General features: G+C 39.6%; 1 protein-coding gene across 2 annotated transcripts in view; it reads left to right on the top strand.

Moving 5' to 3' along the window:
• TTC27 (tetratricopeptide repeat domain 27) overlaps window positions 1-15750 on the top strand; it is a 185523-nt gene that overhangs the window by 15358 nt on the left and 154415 nt on the right. For both annotated transcript variants that reach the window (XM_022574121.3, XM_089922399.1), the window contains exon 5: window positions 792-894. In XM_022574121.3, coding sequence (XP_022429829.2) covers window positions 792-894 — 103 coding nt within the window. The remainder of the gene's footprint in view (window positions 1-791; window positions 895-15750) is intronic.

Raw genomic sequence — 15750 nt, 5'->3', positions numbered from 1 at the left:
AGTCAAGACGATGTATAAAATGCAGTTTCTACCCTCCAAAATATGTGGACCAGGTATCTACACACTTGAAAAACAAGAGCTCTGCAGTGTGGTGCTAACTTCTAAGCACAGTGTGGAAGTTTAGAGAAGTGAGAGACCAGTGTGTGCCCTACTAGTGGGAGAAGGCTTCATGCAAGAGGGTGTGGAAGAGATCTTCCCAGTTTGGGAAGATATACCCAGGGTATATCTTACCTTGTAGTTTGCATAGCGTACGTTGCTTCAGGGAGGATACAGAGATGAGTAAGACATGATTCCTCATCTTGTCGGCTAGATGGCAGACAGCATTGAAAGCTAGGATGATATACACGAATACGGTGGAGTGTGTCTGCAAAGAGAGGTGCAAACAATGTGCTGGAAGTTGAGATGAGGGAAAAAAATCACCCCATAGGAGGTTCTTGGGGGAGGCCTCCTAGGATTGTTGGTATTGGATTATGGTGCTGGTAGAGTGTCACAGCAGAGCAGCACGATTACAGTAGGCATTTTAAAGGAGGAAATGGTAGGTTCGAAATGACATCAGGAAGCCCAACTGGCTACAAATACAGGCTTTGAGAGAATGGAGGAGAGATGTTATTCTTGTGGAAGACATGGCAGTGGATTTGGTATTATTACTGAAGACATAGCAGCTTATTGAAGGGTAAATTTAATCTCACAAATGTAAAAAAATTCTAAAAACTGATTTGAATTAATGTGAAATTTTTTTCCTAAGGGTCCTTTTAATTCAACGTAAACACATTGGTGTTTCCTTTTTCTAGAGCTTGCCATGGTGGACTTTGAGATGTGTGAATATTCACCAGCAATTGCTTGAGGAACGCTCACCTCAGCTCTTTGCTCTTGCTGAAGACTGTATTGATCAAGGTATGTCGCGGATGTTGTTTGCTATAAGCATGTAGCTCCATTCTGTTTTCTTGGCTGAGACATTCCTCTTTTCGTCTGTTGTTTGACAGCAGATGGTAACTTTTTGTGTTCCATTCTTTCTGGATGTGGAGTATCACAAATTATTAGGATGTCAGATTATAGGATTTCTTTTTTGTCTTTGAATTTTTAAAAAGGCAATCACTATTATTTATATTACCTACTTAAAAAGAGTGATTTATTCTATGTAGCTCAGCATGATTTTATCACAAACTGCCTAAAGGTATTTAAATATCTTCTCGGTTCTTTAATGTAAGAAGCCTCATTAGAAACAAATGTAAACTCCCTTTATTTAAAAAAATCTTTAACTAATTTGAACTGGAGTAAATTGTGCCAAAGTGCATGCAGAACAGGAAATTATTTATCCTATATCCTACTGAGTACATGAAGAAAGGATTCAGGTTTTCTTTTTTTTAAACATTTTGTAGAAAATACATTTTACTGAGGATGACAGTGGGTAGAGAGGCATTTTTGCATTTTGTTTTATTGTTTTTTATTGTAGTACATAATGTACCTATAGAAATGTGCCTAGATATAAATATAAAATTAAGTAAATGATCATAAACCACACACCCCTGTAAATGCCTTTGTTGCAGATGCCTCATATGTCTTTTAGGAAAACATTTTGAGGAAGGGGGAAAATCTTGGGTACCTTGACCCTTGATTTCCCTGGGATTTTGGAACAATTATTCCTAACAAAAGTTGCCAAACAAAAACAAATTCTCTTGTAGTGAAGGAATACAGAACACAAATAAACTTGAGTTCAGAAATGAACTTCTGAGTTTCAGAGAAGGGATTTGACATTAAGTGTGCCTGATTCCAGAGCCCTTATTCCTCTCACATCACAAGAGTATGAAGTCATTATGTATGTGGGTGCGTATGTGTGTTGGGGGTGGTGGTTAGTATCACTCTGCGTGGAGAAGCAGTGATCTGCACTTGATTGAGGCGGCACATTCGTGAAGGCGTAAGACAGCTCTTGTGGGTGTAGGCATATGTAATTGCAAGATGCTGCTGTACCTTTCTGGAGTCTGGTTCCTTTAAAGGTGCATCTGTATAGTAACAGGCTAGGTCACAATGCACTAGAGAGGACATTAGTTTGTGCGGTAACACATACTACTAAGCTAGAAACTAGTTTCTCAATTTTGTTCTAAGACAGAAATACATACACATATGCTAATCTTAGATAAAATGAACATCTATATGTGATTCAAAATGAGAATGTCAGGTAAATATTATTCAGTCAGTATAATTGTTATTTATATACCTGGACTTAGTTTATATTTGTTCAGGATTTTAGGTTATGTAAGAGTGTGGAACAAGCAAGGGTATGTTAGATCAGACTTGTACATGTAAAAAAAGTTATTCTGAGCTTAAACTTTGTATATATAAAACAATATTTGTTCTGCCATGAGATTTAAACCTGACACGTTAGCAGATTGTTTTATTAAATGTAAGCAGTTTACTTTTCTATACAATGACATTTCACTACATGTACAATGATGCAATGAAGTAACAGAGCTGAAAAACAGTATTTCTTTTTCCTGTAAAAGTCTTTGGTTTAATGCTTTTGGATTACAAAAGGTTTTTATGAGCAAATTTAGGCTGCTGAACCATCTATATTTTTGTTAAGACTGTAAGCAACCCTCTGTAAGTTGTGAGCAACCTGAGGGCTGATTTTTTTTTATAATAAGTTTTTTTTTTTTTTTTCTTTTTGCGGTACGCGGGCCTCTCACTGCTGTGGCCTCTCCCGTTGTGAAGCACAGGCTCCGGATGCGCAGGCTCGGCGGCCATGGCTCACGGGCCCAGCCGCTCCGCGGTATGAGGGATCTTCCCAGACCGGGGCACGAACCCGTGTCCCCTGCATCGGCAGGCAGACTCTCAACCACTTCGCCACCAAGGAAGCCCTTGAGGGCTGATTTTTTTCTTGTTTCTGCTTAATGCCTAGAAAATAATAAATATTTAATGCATATTTGTTGAATAGTGATAGCTAACATTTATTGAGCCTTTTCTACATTCACTTTTCAGGGGAGAAGTTGCAGAACTCCCTCTATTTGTCCTCCATCTTGATAGCAGTTTTTATCTGAGTTTATTTCTATACAGAGGTTTTTCAAAAAGTGAAATGTTATAGAAATTATGAGAAAATTGATCCTATCCAGATACCCTATGGGATCTTGAATCTTCTCATTATAGTGTTGCCTAAGTGTGGAGTTCTCTTGCAAATGAAATATGAAGTTGGACTTGGAGAAAATTAAGACCTGATGCCCAGTTTAGCAGACGTCATTGTCCTCTTTCTATTTTTAGTAAAATGAAAACTGTATAGACTAAGTCTTCCCGCATTCATGCCATTTCATATTTTTAAAATGAAGTGAGATACGTTCCATAAACAAACTTAGTGCAAGGGAGACAGAGGAGTGGGGGCTCACAAAACTGGTAAAGTTTTGAAAGTCAGAGATGAGTTGAACTTTACTGATATTAATGGGGAAAAAAGTTGATTTTTCCTGAGGATAGTGAAAGCGTTTGGAAGAAGATGGCATCAGGATTCAGCCCACTGTTTAATTTTGTAAAAGGTTATTACATTATACTGTGTAGCATATTATACAGTTTCGTATGCTTCATTATACTTTTATGGAAAATCGGTAAATGAACAAAAAAACAAGGTGTCACTGGGAGTTTTTATTTCTCTTTTTGTAAAGGAAATCAAGTTTGGTGCAGTTGCCAGAGGGAAAGCTCCATCTCTTCCCTTTATCCCATATAATATATATAAATCTGCATTTATGTCTACATCTTTACCACATCTCAGTGACTAATGTTCTTAATGATGACCCTTAATTATTAAGAAAAGAAAAAAAATACCTTTTTTATGTACCATTTTCAAAGGTAGGAACCATATGAATGATAGGAACCATTCTCTTCTTAGAGAGAATTCTAAGACGTAAAACTAGGTCCTCAACAGAAAGGGTTAACTAAGATATCTGGAAGATATGACTCTAAGTGACTCATTCCCCAAGTGGTCTCAGTTCTTTCCTGCAGTATATTTTAGCATATCATTTGCTTTGCCTTGCAACTAAGAATTTTTTATGTTGCTGTTCTAGGCTAATCAACGACATTTTTTATCTTCTCGTAAATTGGTCCATTTTGGCTATGTCTAAGTGTGCACATAGTCTTAAACTGCAACATTTCATAAACAATTTTATTTAAAAAAATGTTCTGGGATTTAACCCAAATGTTGACCCAACAGTCAGTTATAACTGAAATATTGTTCAGTGTCCAGAGAAGAATATTATATTTGAAATGTTGCCCTTGAAGGATCATCAAAAAGTTGGCAAGATTTTTTTTTTTGCTTCAGTCTATGAAACATAAGCAACTGAGATCTTTATATTTTTGTCCAGGAATGTCGCATCAGTACAATGTAGTGGAATATAACCCATCAGAATGTCAGCATAACTTTGCTGGACTGATCACATCTCTGAAAGGAGTGAGTTAGAATCTTGAAAAGTCTGATCCTCAGCACACTCTGAGATCCTCTTTTGGATGTCATACTGATGAAACCGTGATTCTCTGAAGGCTGCTTAAGGGCACACAATCATTTATTGTGGGATCTGATACTGAAAACGTGTTCCGTATAGTGCATGAGATGTAATATTGAGGTTTAGGTATTTGAAGATGAGCTTATGTCTAAGAGAAAACAGGCTAAAATGCTTTGTCCGAGATTCCACTGTAACATTTACAGGCAGCTCTGTGACTCAAGGCTTAGATTGTTTCCACATAGAAAGAGTTCGTCAAGAGATTAGTTTCTTGATGACTGATGAATGTATCGATTTTTAAAGATAAATTTGATACTTTGGGATGGATGTCTTTAAATATACTAAGTATAATTATCCAGTTATAATTATCCATATGAATCCATAGGGATTTCATTTTAACATAGCTTTCAATAATCTCATGAGAAGAGATTTTGGTTTTAGCATACATTTTAAATATATGCTAAATATATTAAATGTATGCTGGTTGACATTTTGATCCAGAAGGTCATGAATATTCATTTCCATGGAGAACCTACTGATTTATTAAAATAGTAAATATATGTCTGTTGGGTCAATATGCTCCTCTTTCTATTTAAACTTGAGTTATCCAAAGCTTAAAACTTTGTGTTCACGGTTGACTCATTGTTTTCCATCATTCCTCGTATCTAGCCAGTTCTTAAATCTTATCAGTTCATCTCTAAGAGTTCCATATCCATCCTTCTTTTCCATTCCTACAACTGTTATCCTAGTCCATGTCTGAAATCTTTAGTTTGGAAAGGCCCTTTAGAGATTATCTTGTCCAGCTAACTCATTTTACAAAGAATTGAGACTCAGGTTCTCCAAGAACCAGAACTATGATCTGGAGTTTCTGACTCCAAATCTGTTTACTCTTCTTTCCATTACTTTTCTCCAAACTGGTCAGTAGGGCAGAATTCTAACATCTAATAATAATAATGCAGTTTACATTTCAGTAGTTCTTACTCCACACCAAGTACTGTTCTAAGTCTTTAAATATGTTAACTACCTTATTCCTTGCAACAACTCTATGAGATAGAACTGAAGACTTGATATAGGAAGGTGTAGCAGTGGATTTGTGTGCTTTTGTTTTTGCAATGTTTTTGAAGTATAATTAACCTGCAGTAAGACTCATATTTAAGGTGTACAGTTGGTGACATTTTACATATGTATATACTTGTGAAATTATCACAATCAAGATAATTAACAGAACCTAGAGTTTTAAGATCTGACTTTCAGTTTCTGTTCTGTCACTGACATGCTGTGTGCTTCAGGGAGCTCGTCTGACTTCCAAACCAAGAGTTTTCTTCTGCGTAAAAATGGTCTTTAAGTCCTTACTAGGTGTAAAATAATGTGATTCTTTGTAGGCCAGCTTCCCACCCATCCTAATGCTGGGATCTGTTGGAAGATTGTGTCCAAAAATGTTATTTCCAGGCTTCCCTGGTGGCACAGTGGTTGAGAGTCCTCCTGCCGATGCAGGGGACACGGGTTCGTGCCCCGGTCCGGGAAGATCCCACATGCCGCGGAGCAGCTGGGCCCGTGAGTCATGGCTGCTGAGCCTGCACGTCCAGAGCCTGTGCTCTGCAATGGGAGAGGCCGCAACAGTGAGAGGCCTGCGTACTGCAAAAAAAAAAAAAAAAAAAAAATGTTATCTCCTTTTTCATTGGGCTTTCTGAGATGACCTTGAGAAGGAGCTCATTCCATTGTTGGGAACTGTAATTGCTACAAAGTGCTTCCTTTTAGTAAATAAAAAAACCTGCTAGTCTTTCACTTGCTAGCTACCTAGAGCCGTGCTGTCCAATACAGTAGGCACTAGCCGCATGTGGCTAATTAAAATAAAAGAAATGAAATAAAGAATTCGGTTTCTCTAGCCCCATTTCAAGTGCTCAGAAGCCACCTGTGGTAAATGGCTACCATTTTGGACAGTGCAGCTGTGGAGTATTTACATCGTTACAGAAACTTTCATTGGACGGTGCTCCTATTGAGCAACAGAATTTCAGGGTAGGTCTATCCTTCTTTCTGTGTGACCAGCCTTGCAGTTCCTTAAGGCTGTTATCACCATCACTTTGTGTCTGAAGGGTTGCACCTGACTTGTAGGCTCTTTCTTGGCCTTCCTTTCTTCTGCCTGTACAGTAGTGCTGGATTTTTTTTTAAAATACCAATTTCATCATGTCATTTTTAAATTAGGAAAATCTTTAATCATTCCCAGTTTTATTTTTGACTTTCTATTTCCTGCCCAACTTGATATTTAATTAAAAAAATTTTTTGGAATGATTGCTGAGTTCCAGTCACTGTGGTAGTTGCTAGGGATATCAGTGAACTCAGTGGGTTAGGGAATAAAATGCAAGTGAAACCGTGCACCTCAGATTGGGACTTGAACCCACGCAGCCGGGAATTGAACCCAGCCAAAACCCTGATTGGGAACTCGAACCCAGGTGGCTGGCACTCGAACCGGGACAAAACGGACAGGTGATACCTCCAACTGAGATCACACACTTGGTTTCAGGACTTAATGAAGCTCAGGTTCTTGATGTCTCATTGCAGAAAGAATTCAGTGAGAGACAAAGTGATAGGTAAGAAGTGGATTTATTTAGAGGGAAACACACTCCACAGACAGGGTGTGGGCCATCTCAGAAGGCGAGAGTGGTACCAGGGTATGGGGTTGTGAGTTTTTATAGGGGTGGGTAATTTCATAGGCTAAAGAGTGGAAGGAGTATTCCAGCTATTTTGGGAAGGGGTGGGGATTTCCAGGAATTGGGCCACTGCCTACTTTTTGATCCTTATGGTCTGTCTTGGAACTGTCATGGCGCCTGTGGGTGTGTCATTTAGCTTGCTGATGTGTTACAGTTAGCATATACTGAGGCTCAAGGTCTGGTGGAAGTTGACTTGTACGCCATCTTGGGCCCATTTGGTTCTAATCAGTTTTTTTTTTTAACATCTTTATTGGAGTATAATTGCTTTACAATGGTGTGTTAGTTTCTGCTTTATAACAAAGTGAATCAGCTATACATATATCCCCATATCTCTTCCCTCTTGCGTCTCCCTCCCTCCCACCCTCCCTATCCCACCCCTCTAGGTGGTCACAAAGCACAGAGCTGATCTCCCTGTGCTATGCGGCTGCTTCCCACTAGCTATCTACCTTACGTTTGGTAGTGTACATATATCCATGCCACTCTCTCACTTTCTCTCAGCTTACCCTTCCCCCTCCTTCCCTGTGTCCTCAAGTCCATTCCCTAGTAGGACTGTGTCTTTATTCTCGTCCTTCCCCTAGGCTCTTCATAACCATTTTTTGTTTTTTTTAGATTCCATATATATGTGTTAGCAAACGGTATTTGTTTTTCTCTTTCTGACTTACTTCACTCTGTATGACAGACTCTAGGTCCATCTACCTCACTACATATAACTCAATTTCCTTTCTTTTTATGGCTGAGTAATATTCCATTGTATATATGTGCCACATCTTCTTTATCCATTCATCTGTTGATGGACACTTAGGTTGCTTCCATGTCCTGGCTATTGTAAATAGAGCTGCAATGAATATTGTGGTACATGACTCTTTTTGAATTATGGTTTTCTCAGGGTATATGCCCAGTAGTGGGATTGCTGGGTCATATGGTAGTTCTATTTGTAGTTTTTTAAGGAACCTCCACACTGTTCTCCATAGTGGCTGTATCAATTTACATTCCCACCAACAGTGCAAAGGGTTCCCTTTTCTCCACACCTTCTCCAGCATTTAGTGTTTGTAGGTATTTTGATGGTGGCCATTCTGACTGGTGTGAGGTGATATCTCATTGTAGTTTTGATTTGCATTTCTCTAATAATTAGTGATGTTGAGCATTCTTTCACGGGTTTGTTGGCAATCTGTATATCTTCTTTGGAGAAATGTCTATGTAGGTCTTCTGCCCATTTTTCGATTGGGTTGTTTGTCTTTTGATATTGAGCTGCATGAGCTGCTTGTAAATTTTGGAGATTAATCCTTTGTCAGTTGCTTCATTTGCAAATATTTTCTCCCATTCTGAGGGTTGTCTTTTTGTCTTGTTTATAGTTTCCTTTGCTGTGCAAAACCTTTTAAGTTTCAATATGTCTATTTTTGTTTTTATTTCCATTTCTCTAGGAGGTGGGTCAAAAAGGATCTTGCTGTGATTTATGTCATAGAGTGTTCTGCCTATGTTTGCCTTTAAGAGTTTGATAGTGTCTGCCCTTACATTTAGGTCTTTAATCCATCTTGAGTTTATTTTTGTGTGTGGTGTTAGGGAGTGTTCTAATTTCATTCTTTTACATGTAGCTGTCCAGTTTTCCCAGCACCACTTATTGAAGAGGGTGTCTTTTCTCCATTGTGTATTCTTGCCTCCTTTATCAAAAATAAGGTGGCCATATGTACATGGGTTTATCTCTGGGCTTTCTATCCTGTTGCATTGATCTTTATTTCTGTTTTTGTGCCAGTACCATACTGTCTTGATTACCATAGCTTTGTACTGTAGTCTGAAGTCAGGGAGCCTGATGCCTCCAGCTCCTTTTTTCTTTCAGGAGATTGCTTTGGCTATTCGGGGTCTTTTGTGTTTCCATAAAAATTGTGCAATTTTTTGTTCTAGTTCTGTGGAAAATGCCAGTGGTAGTTTGATAGGAATTGCATTGAATCTAAATTGCTTTGGGTAGTATACTCATTTTCACAATGTTGATTCTTCCAATCCAAGAACATGGTACTTCTCTCCATCTGTTTGTGTCATCTTTAATTTCTTTCATCATTGTGTTAAAGTTTTCTGCATACAGGTCTTTTGTCTCCTTAGGTAGGTTTATTCCTAGGTGTTTTATTCTTCTTGTTACAGTGGTAAATGGGAGTGTTTCCTTAATTTCTCTTTCAGATTTTTCATCATTAGTGTATAGGAATGCAAGAGATTTCTGTGCATTAATTTTGTATCCCTCTACTTACCAAATTCATTGATTAGCTCTAGTAGTTTTCTGGTAGCATCTTTAGGATTCTCTATGTATAGTATCATGTTGTCTGCAGACAGTGGCAGCTTTACTTGTTTTCCGATTTGGATTCACTTTATTTCTTTTTCTTCTCTGATTGCTGTGGCTAAAACTTCCAAAACAATGTTGAATAATAGTGGTGAGAGTGGGCAACCTTGTCTTGTTCCTGATCTGAGTGGAAATGGTTTCAGTTTTTCACAGTTGAGGATGATGTTGGCTGTGGGCTTGTCATAAATGGCCTTTATTATGTTGAGTTAAGTTCCCTCTAGGCGTACTTTCTGGAGAGTTTTTATCATAAATGGGTGTTGAATTTTGTCAAAAGCTTTTTCTGCGTCTATTGAGATGATCATATGGTTTTATCCTTCAGTTTGTTAATATGGTGTATCACATTGATTGATTTGCATATATTGAAGAATCCTTGCATTCGTGGGATAAGCCCCACTTGATCATGTTGTATGATCCTTTTAATGTGCTGCTGGATTCTGTTTGCTAGTATCATTATTATTATTATTTTTTTGCAGTATGCGGGCCTCCCACTGCTGCGGCCTCTCCCGCCGCGGAGCACAGGCTCCAGATGCACAGACTCAGTGGCCATGGCTCAGGCCCAGCCGCTCTGCGGCATGTGGGATCCTTCCTTACCAGGGTACGAACCTGTGTCCCCTGCATCAGTAGGCAGACTCTGAACCACTGCGCCACTGTGGAAGCCCTGTTTGCTAGTATTTTGTTAAGGATTTTTTCATCTGTGGTCATCAGTGATATTGGCCTGTAGTTTTCTTTCTTTGTGACATCTTTGTCTGGTTTTGGCATCAGGGGGATGGTGGTCTCGTAGAATGAGTTTGGGAGTGTTCCTCCCTCTGCTATATTTTGGAAGAGTTTGAGAAGGATAGGTGTTAGCTCTTCTCTAAATGTTTGATAGAATTCACCTTTGAAGCCATCTGGTCCTGGGCTTATGTTTGTTGGAAGATTTTTAATCACAGTCTCAATTTCAGTGCTTGTGATTGGTCTGTTTATATTTTCTATTTCTTCCTTGTTCAGTCTCAGAAGGTTGTGCTTTTCTAAGGCCCTGTCCATTTCTTCCAGGTTGTCCATTTTATTGGCATATAATTGCTTGTAGCAATCTCTCATGATCCTTTGTATTTCTGCAGTGTCAGTTGTTACTTCTCCTTTTTCATTTCTAATTCTTCTTATTTGAGTCTTCTCCCTTTTTTTCTTGATGAGTCTGGCCAGTGCTTTATCAATTTTGTTTATCTTCTCAAAGAAGCAACTTTTAATTTTTTTGATCTTTGCTATTGTTTCCTTCATTTCTTTTTCATTTATTTCTGGTCTGATCTTTTGATTTCATTCCTTCTGCTAACTCTGGGGTTTTTTGTTCTTATTTCTCTAATTGCTGTAGGTGTAAGCTTAGATTGTTTATTTGAGGTGTTTCTTGTTTCTTGAGGTGGGACTGTAGTGCTATAAACTTGCCTCTTAGAACTGCTTTTGCTGCATCCCATAGGTTTTGGGTCATTGTGTTTTCATTGTAAATTGTTTCTAGGTATTTTTTGATTTCCTCTTTGATTTCTTCAGTGATCTCTTGGTTGTTAAGTAGTGTATTGTTTAGCCTCCATGTGTTTGTAGTTTCTACAGATTTTTTCCTGTAATTCATATCTAGTCTCATAGTATTGTGGTCGGAAAAGATACTTGATATGATTTCAGTTTTCTTAAATATACCAAGGCTTGATTTGTGATCCAAGATATGATCTGCCCTGGAGAATGTTCCACGCGCACTTGAGAAGAAAGTGTATTTTGTTGTTTTTGATTGGAACGTCTTATAAATATCAGTGAAGTCCATCTTGTTTAATGTATCATTGAAAGCTTGTGTTTCCTTATTTATTTTCATTTTGGATGATATGTCCATTGGTGAAAGTGGGGTGTTAAAGTCCCCTACTATGATTGTGTTACTGTCAGTTTCCCCTTTTATGGCTGTTAGCATTTGCCTTATGTGTTGCGGGTCTCCTCTGTTGGGTGCATAAATATTTACAATTGTTATATTTTCTTCTTGGATTGATCTCTTGATCATTATGTGGTGTCCTTCTTTGTCTCTTGTAATAATCTTTATTTTAAAGTGTATTTTGTCTGATATGAGAATTGCTACTCCAGCTTTCTTTTGATTTCCATTTGCATGGAATATCTTTTTCCATCCCCTCACTTTCAGTCTGTATGTGTCCCTAGGTCTGATGTTGGTCTCTTGTAGACAGCATATATGCGGTCTTGTTTTTGTATCCATTCAGCCAGTCTGTGCCTTTTGGTTGGTGCATTTAATCCATTTACATTTAAGGTAATTTTCGATATGTATGTTCCTATTACTGTATTCTTAATTGTTTGGGGTTTGTTATCGTAGGTCTTTTCCTTCTCTTGTGTGTCCTGCCTAGAGAAGTTCCTTTAGCATTTGTTGTAAAGCTGGTTTGGTGGTGCTGAATTCTCTTAGCTTTTGCTTGTCTGTAAAGGTTTCAGTTTTGTCCGTCGAATCTGAATGAGATCCTTGCTGGGTAGAGTAATCTTGGTTGTAGTTTCTTCCCTTTCATCACTTTAAATATGTCCTGGCACTCCCTTCTGGCTTGCAGAGTTTCTGCTGAAAGATCAGCTATTAACCTTATGGGGATTCCCTTGTGCTGTTTTTCCCTTGCTGCTTTTTAATATTTTTTGTTTTTATTTAATTTTTGATAGTTTGATTAATATGTGTCTTGGCGTGTTTCTCCTTGGATTAATCCTGTATGGGACTCTCTGTGCTTCCTGGAGTTGATCAACTATTTCCTTTCCCATATTAGGGAAGTTTTCAACTATAATCTCTTCAAATATTTTCTCAGTCCCTTCTTTTTCTCTTCTTCTTCTGGGACCCCTATAATTCGAATGTTGGTGTGTTTAATGTTGTCCCAGAGGTCTCTGAGACTGTCCTCAATTCTTTTCATTCTTTTTTTCTTTATTCTGCTCTGCAGTTGTTATTTCCACTATTTTATCTTCCAGGTCACTTACCCGTTTTTCTGCCTCAGTTATTCTGCTGTTGATTCCTTCTAGAGAATTTTTAATTTCATTGATTGTGCTGTTCATCATTGTTTGTTTGCGCTTTAGTTCTTCTAGGTCATTGTTAAACGTTTCTGTATTTTCTTCATTCTGTTTCCAAGATTTTAGATGATCTTTACTATCATTACTCTGAATTCTTTTTCAGGTAGACTGCCTATTTCCTCTTCATTTATTTGGTCTGGTGGGTTTTTACCTTGCTCCTTTATCTGTTGTGTGTTTCCCTGTCTTCTCATTTTGCTTAACTTACTGCGTTTGGGGTGTCCTTTTCACAAGATGCGGGTTTGTAGTTCCCGTTGTTTTTGGTGTTTGTCCCCAGTGGCTAAGATTGGTTCAGTGGGTTGTGTAGGGCTTCCTGGTGGAGGGGACTTGTGCCTGTGTTCTGGTGGATGAGGCTGGATCTTGTCTTTTTGGTGGGCAGGACCATGTCCGTTGGTGTGTTTTGGGTTGTCTGTGCCCTTATTATGATTTTAGGCAGCCTCTCTGCTAGTGGTTGGGCTTGTGTTTCTGTGTTGCTAGTTGTTTGGCATAGGGTGTCCAGCACTGTAGCTTGCTGGTTGTTGAGTGGAGCTGGGTGTTGGCATTGACATGGAAATCTCCGGGAGATTTTTGCCGTTTGATATTACATGGAGCTGGGAGGTCTCTTGTGGACCAGTGTCCTGAACTCGGCTCTCCCACCTCAGAGGCATGGACCTGACACCCGGTCGGAGCACTAAGACCCTGTCATCCACATGGCTCAGAATAAAAGGGAGAAAAAAAGAAAGAAAAAAAATAAATACAGTAAAGTTATTAAAATAAAAAATAATTATTAAAAATTAAAATATTAAAAAGTAATAAAAGAAAGAAGAGAGCAACCAAACCAAAAAAAAATCAACCAATGATAACAAGTGCTAAAAGCTATACTAAAATAAACCAAAACAGACAGAGAGAACCCTGGGCAAATGGTAAAAGCAAAGCTATACAGAAAAAGTCACACACAGAAGTGTACACATACACACTCACAAAAAGAGAAAAAGGAAAAATATATATATATCGTTGTTCCCAAAGTCCACCGCCTCAATTTGGGATGGTTTGTTGTCTATTCAGGTATTCCACAGATGCAGGGTACATCAAGTTGATTGTTGAGATTTAATCCACTGCTCCTGAGGGTGCTGGGATAGATACCTGTTTCTCTGATTTTTTCGCACAGCTCCTGGGGTTCAGCTTTAGATTTGGCCCTTCCTCTGCCTGTAGGTCATGTTTAGGCACCCGTTCCCCGCTCAGGCAGGACGGGGTTAAAGGAGCAGCTGATTCGGGGGCTCTGGCTCACTCAGGCCGGGGGGAGGCAGGGTACAGAATGCGGGTTGAGCCTGCAACAGCAGAGGCAGCATGATGTTGCAACAGACCGAGGCGTGCTGTGCATTCTCCTGGGGAAGTTGTCCCTGGATCATGGGACCCCGGCAGTGGCGGGCTGCACTGGTTCCCGGGAGGGGAGGTGTGGATAGTGACCTGTGCTCGCACACAGGCTTCTTGGTGGCAGCAGCAGCAGCCTTTGTGTTTCATGCACATCTCTGGGGTCTGCGTTGATAGACGCAGCTCGCGCCTGTCTCTGGAGCTTGTTTAGGCGGTGCCCTGAATCCCCTCTCCTCGCGCACCAGGAAACAAAGAGGCAGGAAAAAGTCTCTTGCCTCTTAGGCAGGTCCAGACTTTTCTCCGGACTCCCTTCTGGCTAGCTTTAGCGCACTAGCACCCTTCAGGCTGTGTTCATGCTGCCAACCCCAGTCCTCTCCCTGGGATCTGACTTCTGAAGCCCGAGACTCAGCTCCTAGCCCCGCCCGCCCTGGCGGGTGAGCAGACAAGCCTCTCGGGCTGGTGAGTGCTGGTCGGCATCGATCCTCTGTGCGGGAATCTCTCAGCTTTGCCCTGTGCACCCCTGTTGCTGCGCTCTCCTCTGTGGCTCCGAAGCTTCCCCACTCCGCCACCCACAGTCTCCGCCCGCAAAGGGGCTTCCTAGTGTGTGGAAACTGTTCCTCCTTCACAGCTCCCTCCCACTGGTGCAGGTCCCATCCCTATCCTTTTGTCTGTGTTTATTCTTTTTTCTTTTGCCCTACCCAGGGACGTGGGGAGTTTCTTGCCTTTTGGGAAGTCTGAGGTCTTCTGCCAGCATTCAGTAGGTGTTCTGTAGGAGCTGTTCCACATGTAGATGTATTTCTGATGTATTTGTGTGGAGGAAGGTGATCTCCACGTCTTACCCTTCCTCCATCTTGAAGGTCTCCTTGGTTCTAATCAGTTCATGTTATGCCCTCATTCTTTCAGTGGTTGTGCCCTGCCCCCTTCCCTCCTGTTTCACAAGTAGAAGAAAAGAGGAGGGGATGGCAGCCATTAAAAAAAAAAAAAGAAAGAAAGAAACCTTGCTATTTGTGACAACATGGATGGACCTTGAGGGTATCATGCTAAGTGAAGTTAAGTCAGAGAAAGACAAAAATTGTGTGATCTTACTTATATGTGGGATCCAAAACACAAAACAAAGAAACACAACAATGAAAACCAACTCATAGATACAGTGGTTGCCAGAGGGGAGAAAGGTGGGAGGGGCAAAGTAGGTAAAGGGGATTAAGAGGTACAAACCTCTATTTATAAAATAAATAAGCCTTGGAGACTTAATATACAGCATAAGAAATGGGTCAGTAATAACTTTGTATGGGGACAGATGGTTATTAGACTTACGGTGGTGATCATTTCATAATGTATACAAATGTGAAATCCCTATGTAGTACACTTGAAAATGACAAAATATTGTACATCAACTATATTTCAATTAAAAAAGAAAGAGGAAGGAATGAATGAAAAGATATGATTAGTCTAAACTTGAGAGACCAGAGAAGGCTTTACAAAGTGGCTAAATGCTTGAACTGATTCTTGAAGAATGAGTAAGAATTTATTAGGTGAAGTTGGAAATGACATATAATATGTACAAAGAGAGGCACATAGACTTGAAACATCTCTGTGCATTTGGGGATTCCGGTAGTTTGGAATGGTTGGAGCGATGTTAGGAGTTGTGTGTCAGGTTATGAGGTTGAAACAGGTTGACAGGAGCTAGATGGATAGGAAATTGGATTTCTATCTTGTTGGTGACAGCCGTCAAAGGGTTTTAAAATATTTGTTCACTCCTAGGATATTTATTAAACACCAACTATGACAAGTGCTAGACTTAAACAGCAGTGAACAAGACACTGCTGTGACCCTTACAGTC

This window comes from Delphinapterus leucas, chromosome 13, assembly GCF_059928025.1.
Source record: "Delphinapterus leucas isolate spDelLeu-1000000601 "Yukka" chromosome 13, BTC_Dleu_Yukka2, whole genome shotgun sequence".
In the NCBI taxonomy this organism is placed as follows: Eukaryota; Metazoa; Chordata; class Mammalia; order Artiodactyla; family Monodontidae; genus Delphinapterus; species Delphinapterus leucas.
Note: the sequence above shows the minus strand (reverse complement) of the source record. Positions and strands in the feature narration are given on the sequence as shown.